Consider the following 11,201-nt stretch of genomic DNA (forward strand, 5'->3'; position numbering starts at 1 on the left):
ATCCAAGTACCAAAAAACCTATTATCTAATTCATACTTGGCCATGTAGAACAATTTATTATCAATAATTGAATAAGAGAGAATGAAAAATTAATTTTGAATATGGAATAGTTTCATTCCACATTCAAATAAACTATAGTCTAGACTCTAGACTAGAATTAATTATTTTCATTGGAATATTTTCAATTTTTCTCCAAAACCCGTGTTATGTACATGGTTGTACTAAATATTAGCATATTTATTTTGTAATGTAGGTAGGTTGAAATATTGAAAATACATATACCTACAGCATCGAGATATAGTACGTAGTACATATATCTCGATGACCTACAGTGAACAAATTTTAATTGAACTAAAAATCATATTGTGGGGCCATAAACAAAGAAGAATCATTTTTTTTTTACTATCCATAAAATGTACAATCTGATGAACACCATTTTATGTGTGAATCGAAAATTATCCCACTTTCTTGAGAAAATATATTTGAATAGACTTATAACAACTTTGGATGGATTAACTGTAACTACAAGGATTCAATACATGTAGAAGAAATAACAAGGAAACAAAAATCACCGCTCAAACTTATAAATTAATGTGAGTACCCAAAATATTATTAAAATGTTAAGAGATTGTCCAACTGACAAAGATTTTTTAAACAGCTGTTTCTGATAACATCATTCAAACTAAGATTCAAACAGCTTAATTAGTAATAGTTCAGAAAAGTTTTTATCTTTATAAAATATTGTTGGATAAGTTTTAACTTGAATAACTTTCTATTATATTTAATCGATATAATAAAAATGAACCGACAAATGTGTTGGTAACAACAAAACTCGAGAACGGCTGAACCAATTTCCTTATTAATTTTTTTATAACATTCTTTGAAGTATGGGGATGATTCTTATGGACAGAAAAAGTAAAAAACAACAGATGAAGCCAGGGTGCACTGCTAGTAGATTATAGATTCAACAAATTGACTTTTAAGAAAGAAAGATTTAAACAATTCTAACAATTAACATATTATAAAACTACCTTTGAAACTTTAAAAACGCAGATATATTTTATAAACTAGTTGTGCCGCAGTTTCACCCTCGTATGTACCCGCAGACTTAAATATTTCTATTGCTCATGTGTTTTATCAAATGTATAAACTATATTATTGTAATATTTCATCCAAATTCCATCTGTACATTTGAGCCAATTCATTACAAACATATATGTACTTATTTATACAAATCTTTCCTCTTTATAATATTAGTAAAGATAAATTTGTTTATGGTATGGACTGTAATCCATCTAACTAACTGGTTTTTCGCTAATAAGTTAGCGCTCGCTACTGAAAAAGATACTACAAATACTATAGTTAGTTTAGTTTAGTTTTATTATTCTATTGTCTTTTCTGCTAGCAGTAAGGTTAATTTCCTTCTTTCTTTTTTTATACCGTCCAATACATATATTTTATTAGAGTACTTATATTCTTTGCAACATAAACTCCCACTGAATATTTCATTTTATAAGCGTCCTTCTCAAAAACCAATAATTGGTATAACATTTGATTGAAATTAAAATATTTTGAACGTAAGTATTGAGAAATGGTGCAGGAGACAGATATATATTCAATGTATGGGCACACTATATCAATTTAAAAGAAAATATATTTTGTCTCTATGTAGCCCTAGACCTGTAAGTATATAAATTTCCCATACAAGAATGGCTTTAATAAGGGGCGTCAAGCTTTGTCATTATAAGTTACAAAGAATATGAAATTTATTTGTTTAGGAGTCTACGGTAAGTGTTCTGCAAAATATTCAGTCTTGAGTTCTAGCATCTGGACCAGAGTGAATATTAATAAGAATACCAAGAAATGCACACACGTCAACCACTGTACCAAAGAGGAGATAAGTGTATTAAATATTTAAAATTTAATTTTATTATTAATTCAGTTATATTAAAAACTCATATAATTGTCATCTAAATATTATCTTAAGTAGTACATTACTAGTCAAACATAGATTGTATAATATAGATTTATATTTTATATTTTTATGAAATCTTGATACAAATTATAAAACGAGTTGCTGGAGATCATAAAAAGGAAAATGAGTATGTAGGAATGTTCATATTTGACTATCACAAATATAATGACATCCTGTTTTTAAAATTGGAATGCTAAGCGATTGGCCAAAATTCTTTTATAAAAAGAACTGCAGTTGTACATAACTAGTTCATGTCATCACAAAAATTAATCTATAATTAATTATTATTAATCAAGATGACCCATGCTATGGTGTTTTTAGTTTTATTATTTCAATGGACTGGATAATGAAGATATAGAAGTTTTAGTGCAAAATAAGTATAAATAAAGTAAGTAAATTTTGGTAAGTTGTTAAACTTTATTTACCAACACAATCTTGTTAATTATGTACTTACATAACCTTACTTTTAAAATTATGAATAAGTAATTGTTTTTTGTTTATTAAATGATTTAAATTATTTTGAACAGGTCATCAACACCGAAAAATAATTAACTAAATAACTTATTATACAAATAATAAAAAATTTTGTTATATAAATAAAAAGATTTAACATTAACATATAAAAACTTATAAGAATCCAACAAGTAGATAATGAAATCATCGCCATATCACGGGTACTAACCAAATAAATAACTTAAACATAATAATACTGTTAGCACATCAATGTCAAATAAAAGTTTTATCAAAAATCGCGATCGAAGTGTTATTTATGACTTTGAAAATTTGGCCTAATTATGATAATCTGTGGGTGTTAATTAAAAAACATTATTCTAATAAGAACATATGATTTCAATGTATTCACAGTATACCGTCTGACACGGCTAAATGAATTTACGGTGGCTTACCCTTATCACACGCTTCGAGCACACACAAGATGATAACACATAATCACAACAATGTTAACATACAATGATTAGTGTGATTTATTGCCTAAATTCGAGAAAACATGTAAACTTTATCTTGAAATGACACACGAAACACGAAACACTCCTTCCTCAGAAGAAGGCGCGCAACTGCACTGGGATACCACGCTTAATTTTATAAAGTCCCTACGCTTGCATGAAATCGTTACCAGGATAAATAATTTTACACACCGGCAAATGAAACAAGCTCTGTTTTAACACAAAAATATAATTAACAGGAAAATAAATCAAACAACTTACGAGGATGTAAAATTCAACTTTCTGATCTGAAACTCAACTTAGACGATCTTCTACACTCTGCACAGTACGTTGCACAAGGAAAAGAAATTAACCTTCTATATTTCTCTTTGTACATACGATGCGATGATTTGTAATAAGGTTTATTTTCAAAGAATAAACGTAAATCAGATTCTGATGTAAGTACCGCTAACATAATAGGAATTTTTTCTCCAAACATATTATTTATTTTATTGTATACTCCTCTAGTAGCCCTTGTTTTGCTTGGGATCATCGGCTTTTTTACGCTTCTTGGTCGTTTTACTATCGGCTCACAAGAATGTTTTGATTTAAATTTCGCCCCTCGAACGTGATTCTCCAAAGTATCAGTCATATTTTCTTGACCCTCAAAATTTAAACCGCTAAAACTTCGATTTCCCATATTACACGAATTTAATTTTGAAGTGATTTTGAATAATAACAGGAAATTTCTCATACAGTATTGACGTTACATTGGAAGTTTTGAAGTTTTTTTATGTCTATCATGAACAATGAACAAGAAGGATATATTGTGACATATTTAACTCGTCGTTATTAATTTCCTTATCCGCTAGAGTTTACGAAAGCTCTTCTAATGTAAAGGGGATAAGGATTTGAAATGAAAACAAGTTCTCATTATAACTGTTATCATTCAAGATAATCATAGGAAGCTCCCGAGTTTATCGTAACTAATCTTGTATTAATAATCGATAATTCATACGTGCATGATTATGCCATAAATTTTTTGGTCTTAACGGGATCTATACACAGGGTGACATAGCAATATTCAAGTGCATATTTGGATTTTCATATGCGCGAAAAAGGTACATACTCGGAGCAATTATTAATTGACTTTTCTTATTATTAATTAACTTATCTCATTAAATGACTTTTCTTTGCGTTTTGGTGTTTTTATTTTTTTTTTTTGGTATATCTGATGTGTACAAAAGATAAAGTACGGGACCTAGTATGCTACCTTGAGGTACTCCTGACTAAATTTCATTCATGTCTGATATAATATCAGAATTATTTTTTACTTCGTAGCATCTATTGGTCAGGTAAGAATTTAGTAATGAGAAAAACGAATGTGGGAGCATTTTTTTAATTTTGAAGAGAAGCCCGTCATGCCACACTTTGTCAAACGCTTGGCTTAAGTATAGCTTATACCTAGAAAAACTGCGTAGCAATATTTTTTACTTGCCATCGCTCAACCTATAATATCCACCAATCCAGCAAATATTGTGAATCACAATTTTTTAAAATAGTATTGGAAACTTTCTGTTTGGTTTCTCGGTTTTCAAACTTTCTTTCTATGAAATTTCATCCAATTCGGTAGAATAAGAGTAACAAACAATGTTCACATATTTTGTAAAATTAAGTAGGGAAAATTAGTTTAGGTAACGTAACGGCACCAGTCTTGTACAGATTAAGGAAAAAATTGAAGTTTTTTGCAAATTTCTCGTAGGTTTTTTAACTTTATTGGATATTGTTTAGTTATACCTTTAGTTCAATGTTAGTTTAACGTAACCAATGTTAGAAAAAAGATTACAATGCATAAATAATGAAGTTATTTATAAATTAAAAACCCACTTTTTTGCACCAGTGTTGGACAGTGAAAAATCTAATGATGGACACCCAGTTTTGGACAACATCCAGTTATGAACACCCATTTATGGACTGTACCTAATATGTCGTTTCTCCAGTTATTTACACTTGGAGAAGACTTATAGTTATCAATAGAATCTTGAAAATGATGATTGGAATACAATAAATCGGGGATGTATTTATAAAAAATAGTACTTATTAACACGTTCACTGCGCCATCATTATCAAAGAACTTTCAGCTGGTGCTTTGGAGACCTAAAAGATCTCGAAACTTACCAATCCTTTGGTGCGTTTGAGACCTAATCAGTCTCCTAAAGATACAGTTTTGAAAATAATTTATATCTTCCAGAAAACAATGACATATACTTTGAAGTTTTTGTGGATGAAAGATAGTCTATTGTTTTATATTTTGCTAGGTTCGCACGCAGTTATGACATTTGAATAAACTACAAATACCAAAAAAAAATTAGATATCGATTGTATCTCGTACCGCAACCGAAGATAGTTCAATATGTGTAGTAAGTAGTGATGGGAATGTCAGTTATCGATTGAAATAGTTTTATTAATTATGCAGTAAGTATGTGTAGTGTTTTTCATTAAAACATGGTAAGGAAATTGATTGCTTGCATTGCGCGCATATAGTAACAATTCGTTTTCCGAACATTTTCCAATTTTTATTATACTGGACGATGCAGTAGTATAATCCGGCTTTGATTTTTTGTTCTTCTCCGTAGATACTGCTTTCCAAATCGGTGGTAAATGTTAAAAATATGTAATGACGTTTCAAAAGTGCTTGTAGAAGAAGTCTAATTGAATAAATAAATATTTGAGTTTGAGTTTGTTAGAAATCTTACCAAAATAAATAGATTTTTTACACTTTTTTCTTTTAAAAGAACTCATTAGTTTATAAAAAATAATCAACACCTAGATACGCGAGTATTATTTCCAAAACGAGCGAGCTCCCACATCGATGCTAGGACAACACTAAACCGAATCACGCAGCGTCCGCGCCGCCTACCTTCCCTCTCTTGCGTCTACGAGGCCTACGATTCCACGAGTACCGACATATCTCCTAACGCAAGGAATGAATATAATTACAGTACTGTGCGTTAGGGACCTAATCCATCTCTAATTTATTTTTTTATGTTATTGAACTCAGCTTTAAGTAGGAAGCAAATATGTATATTTGTCCTACCCATTCTTAAAGAACTTTACAAGTTAGATCCTCCCGCAAGGAGTGAAAAAACACGATTATATTCAACGCACAAACCAAAAGTCCTGCAAGGGATCTGATAGATCTCGTAATGCAGTGAACGTGTTAATTATTTTGCATACTTATAATATTTAAAACAGTCTTAATTTCCATTTTCTATGCAAAAATTGGACAAATGCATCGTTAAAATATACGAGTTATGTCCGTTAAGAAACACCAATATGGTTTTTTTTCTCAATAAGTCAGAGATGAAAAATATAACTAAAAAAAAGTACTGCCATTCCATCTATTTTGGGACTTCTTCTTCTTTGTCATATCACTCTAGGGGGGTAGATGTTACCCGCTTCACGATGTTCCGCCATATCTCTCTGTTTCCTGGCATTCCGCTACACTCGTGAAGTGAATCGCCAATCTGAATCCGCCAGCAGCCTTAAATCTGATCGGTCCATCGATATGGATTCCAAATTGTAGCACGAGGCAAAAAGCTTTTTTTAAACTGTTGTCAAGATGGTGTGGATGAAATTTAAGCGTGTGTGCTATAATTATGGTGGTGAAATTTAGCAGCAGACAACGATCCAAACAGTTCATCAGATAACTCTCTATGATAGATGCGTTACAATACGCATAAGTATGCGACTTTTCTACGCAGTGATAGAGAATGAAGCCGAGAACGAGTCGTACAGCACATAATGACCCATTGTTCTAAAATATATTCTTCATGTTTAGTTTTGGACCCATTAGTGTAATTTTAACAAAAAAATATCAATGTCCATTATAGGAACCAAAGCAAATCCAGTCATGGACAATTGTTGTACAATATTGGAACCCTTTGTTTGAAATGGTCGTGATAGGTATATTATTAATCAGAAAGAAAAGACAATACAGAAAAGCGCATGTAATTAATACCTTTAAAAAAAGTTTATTTTCGACATATGTCCATAAATGGATATATCCATAGAATTAAATCCAGTTATGGACACTGATGAATTTTATTTAAACAACATAACCTATCATGATACTAAATCGTGTAATATTTCGTACACTTAACTACTATAAATAAAAGTAATATCAAATTTTGCTGACATTTATACAAAAATTCTTATAACCAAAATTGTGTCCTCACTTCCTTAGTAAAAACGGATTTCTTCGAAATGAGTCGCAGCAACTAAACATAACGTTCTGCCATCTTCAAACATATTGGCCGAATAAGATGAAATGTCGTATTTTGATAGCTTATGAACCAAACTTTTATTTTAAGTATTGCCAAATTATATAACGTTAATTTTGGTCTTAATATTTAAATTTAATATTTATTTTGTCCATTACTGGATGCTTGTCCACGACTGGTGCCGTAAGCCGTTACCTTACTTACTTTTATGTAGAATGTTGAAATGGATAATATAATTTCATTCAAAAAAGTATTGTAGGCAATTAAAAGCAGCCTGTATAGCGTTGAATAAAAATAGCAAATGATAATGGGTCATTGGTGGGTATAAAATGTAGTAATCTGATTAGTAATTCCACGTTTAGTGTTAGGTGTTAAAATGGTAGCCAGGACACTTTGTATCGCGCTCGCGATTTTCGGCGCTGGTAAGTTAACGTTGTTTTAATCACGGGTTAAAATCAAGTACAAATAATCGAAGATACTTAATTTATATTCAAGAAGTAAAATTCAGCCGTGCTAGATCATATAATTACATGCATTCTATGCCTGAAAATTAAACTTTGAGTGGTTCTCTCTGCAAAGGCCGTTGAAAATTAATATTGAAATAAAGTGCATCTGTTTTTTTTTAATTACGCGATAATTAATCAAAAAGGTTAGGGTGACAAAATTAGAAATTAAAAATATTTTATTTTTTCTCTTAGTTAGTAGGTTGAGTGTTTTAATTTTTAAAATTACATGTTGCACCAAACAATGATTACCTAAGGTGAAAAAAAATACTGTTTTTTTACTATCAAGTTAAAGTAGTCTGAGGTTTTCGTAAGGTTTTGTTTCATAGCTGCGTTTTACAATAAATGTCCGTATTTCATATAGCATTAGCGGCACCACAAGAAAGGATAACCGGTGGGGCTGACACCGACATCACTGAATTCCCGCACGTCGCTGCGCTGGTCTACTACTACCCTGGCATCAACCGGGAAATCCAACGCTGTGTCGGACCTTTGGTTTCATCATGGCACGTGTTGACTTCCGCGTACTGTTTCACGTGAGTATCATTGTACTAATTTACCTATACAGTGTGGAAATTTTCAATTGGCCCTGGAGGGAAAATACCTAATTTAAATACTGGAGATAGGAAATTTTACCGTCTATGGTAAGTGAAATTTTAAAAACCTTTTATATCCAGTTTTACTTCTCTTTAAAAATAAAGGAATGTTTCCTTTCGGCAAAATTTGCTACTTCCAGTATTTCAAGTAGTTACTTTCCCTCCAGCCTCCAGGGCCCATTGATAATTTCCGCCCTCTGTAGTCAAACTTAATACGTAAAAGATTTTTTATGGTGAAAGTGAATAAAGGATCTAGGAATGTTGTTCAATTTAAAGAAGTAAAGATAAAAAACTCGATGGAAATTTAATTTATACAGAAAATGGCTTTTATTAGGTATATTCAGAAAGGGTTGAATTAAATCTTAAAATAACAAAATCGAGAGATCAGGCAACGTCCCGGTAAGGTGGAAGTCGCGGGTTCGAATCCCGCCTTGTGATCGATTTTTTTTAATCCTAAAAAATATATTTAACTATAAATCTTTTGAATAATTAAAAAAAAAAAACTGAATATGGTAATATCGAAAATGCTTTATTTATTAAATAATTTGATTATTATCAACGCAACTTGTGTCACATGTTCTAACAACAAATCTAACGATTACATTAACAGCGGAGCCGATCTGTCCAACTTCCGAATCCGCGCTGGTTCCACAAACAGTCTGTTCGGAGGCTTGCAAACCACCATGCGTGGTCTGCTCAAGCACCCCGGCTACGTTGAGTCTCCCCGCCAGAACGACATCGCCCTTGTGTTCTTGCAACAGCCGTTCGGACAAAGCAGTGTTATCAGACCACTGCCTCTGCCCCCACAGGACTATGATCTGCCCGTCGGAGTCTCTGGCGTGGTTGCTGGTTGGGGCTTTGATGCGGTGAGAGTTTATCTAGCTAGGTGATCGATGATCTGCTTTAGAATAAATATCATAGTAAATATTTATAGTTTTTTATGCTTATCTAGTGGAAGCATTATCCACCCCATTATTTTATATATAAACTTTTTTATTAACTTAAAAATGACTTTTTATAACTTTTTACGAGCAGGTTTCTTATACCTATAAATAGGCTCCTCTTGATGAATTTCACACATATTTCACACTAGATTTCCGCCCGCAGCTTCGCCCGCGTTTTCAAAGGAAAACCCGTATAGTTCCCGTTCCCGTGGGATTTCCGGGATAAAACTCTATCCGGGATATTAATCCAAGTTACCCTCTATATGTGTGCTAAATTTCATTATAATCGGTTCAGTAGTTTTTACGTGAAAGATTAACAAACATCCATACATCCATACATCCTTACAAACTTTCGCCTTTATAATAGTATTAAGATTAAGATATTAAGATGTAGAAGTAGGTTGTGTCATTACTTTGTAATTTTAAATGATTATAATAACTGTTGTAACTTGTATTTCGTAATTAAATAATACCTATGTATATCCAGATTCCAGTGATTAATAAAATATATTTCAGGAAGGCACTCAACACGATGCTCTACAGTCCGTCGTCTTAGAAAAGGTGTCCCTTGATGCTTGCGCCGCTGCTTACGCTGACGAAGAACAAATCGATATTAACGAAAGTGAGTATAGTTTATCCTGGCTTTTACATTCTTCCAAAAAAATTCAATACTAGCAAAAAAACGTGGATTTTTATTTGCTTCTAATTCTAAAAATGGTATCTACCTTTTAACCAATCTTAAAATTACCTAAAGAAACTTAGAATAATATATTTACCTAAAAGCGGTCAAGACACCTGAAAATACGTACAAAAGTTAAAATATTTTATATTCTGCAGAATATTAAATTTCTCATTCCAATAAAAAAACCCTCCACCTACACCAAATAATTTAACCATAACAATTTCAGGAGTGTTGTGCGCTGCTAAAGAAAACAGTGGCGCGTGTTTCGGCGACGCCGGCGCACCCATGGTATCAACAATTTTCAACACACAAGCTCTTGTCGGCATTTCTTCCTACTACAAGGACTGCGGATCTTCTGAATACCCCGATGTCTTCACAAACATCGCAAGCTACACTGACTGGATCATGGAGAACGCTGTAGCTCCCCAATAAAAAGAAATACGATTTTATTGAACGTGATTTGTAATGTTTAAGCCTATTTATAATAAACTATATTTGTAATATGTATCGTTTTATTTCTATTTAATCATAATTATTTGACCTACTAACTCGATCAAATTATAATCGATAAAAATGTCGATTTTGTGTAATCTTTCCAAAGCTTTTGACTGTGTATACTGTAGAGGATTCAATTCTTTTTCCGTGAACTCCGTTACTAAGAAATAAAAGGTTTAGCTCAGAATGTTGCTAAATACACATTTAGATAAAAAGCAAGATTTAGAGGTATCAAGCTGAAATTTATATCAAATGCTCAAATGTACTATGAGTAAAAAACTTATAAGAATAAGCCAACGCAATCAAAAGATACATTGTACTTCCCGTGAGGCCGTGAACACAGTCTTGAAATTTGGTTATAAGCAATTTTTTTCTTATAGCACAGATTTAAAGGAAAAAATTCTAAAACCTACATTTTAGAGTTACTACCACAGGTTACTACCTTATACTTTATAGTATGTAGCTTGCTAATACATACTGTGGTTATAACATAATAAAAGTAGGTTTGTTCAGAGCCCTCGGTGCGCGAGTCCTACTCGCACTTAGCCGGATTTATTCATTATTATTCAATAATAAATTTACTTGAAGACAGCACACGATTTCTCGTTTCGTTCACTAAAGCATTAATTATTTATCTATTTTTAGCTTTTATTAATACCTTTTTGATTCTATCGGTAATCGGGGGCAGTTAATCTTACCGGCTCTTCTAATTAGAATTGGTGAGAAATATTTTTTTATAATATACTAGCGGCCCGCCCCGGCTTCGCCCGTGGTACATATGA

At 32.0% G+C, this 11,201-nt stretch overlaps 2 protein-coding genes across 2 annotated transcripts in view; one reads left to right on the top strand and one right to left on the bottom strand.

The window, feature by feature from the left end:
* Itpr (Inositol 1,4,5,-trisphosphate receptor) overlaps positions 1-3,068 on the bottom strand; it is a 109,599-nt gene extending 106,531 nt beyond the window's left edge. The window contains exon 1 of the mRNA XM_090115787.1: positions 2,881-3,068. The gene's annotated coding sequence lies outside the window, so the exon portion shown is untranslated. The remainder of the gene's footprint in view (positions 1-2,880) is intronic.
* Positions 3,069-7,523: 4,455 nt separating this feature from the next.
* Positions 7,524-10,394, top strand: LOC149897878 (vitellin-degrading protease-like). The gene is made up of 5 exons (XM_090115934.1): positions 7,524-7,621; positions 8,067-8,238; positions 8,909-9,164; positions 9,759-9,864; positions 10,151-10,394. The coding sequence occupies exons 1-5, from the start codon at positions 7,576-7,578 to the stop codon at positions 10,354-10,356; spliced, it is 786 nt and encodes a 261-aa protein (XP_089972060.1). The 5' UTR covers positions 7,524-7,575; the 3' UTR covers positions 10,357-10,394.
* The last annotated feature ends 807 nt before the right edge of the window (positions 10,395-11,201 follow it).

Source organism: Colias eurytheme, chromosome 24 (genome assembly GCF_061535395.1).
Source record: "Colias eurytheme isolate Ceu_HAF_F1 chromosome 24, ilColEury1 Martin Lab GWU primary, whole genome shotgun sequence".
NCBI classification, from domain to species: Eukaryota; Metazoa; Arthropoda; class Insecta; order Lepidoptera; family Pieridae; genus Colias; species Colias eurytheme.

Bases quoted from the DNA above. Each gene is read 5' to 3' on its own strand.
- LOC149897878 (XM_090115934.1), top strand. From the start codon at position 7,576: ATGGTAGCCAGGACACTTTGTATCGCGCTCGCGATTTTCGGCGCTG. The intron at 9,165-9,758 runs GTGAGAGTTTAT...AATATATTTCAG, and splicing joins CTGGTTGGGGCTTTGATGCG to GAAGGCACTCAACACGATGC. The intron at 9,865-10,150 runs GTGAGTATAGTT...TAACAATTTCAG, and splicing joins ACAAATCGATATTAACGAAA to GAGTGTTGTGCGCTGCTAAA.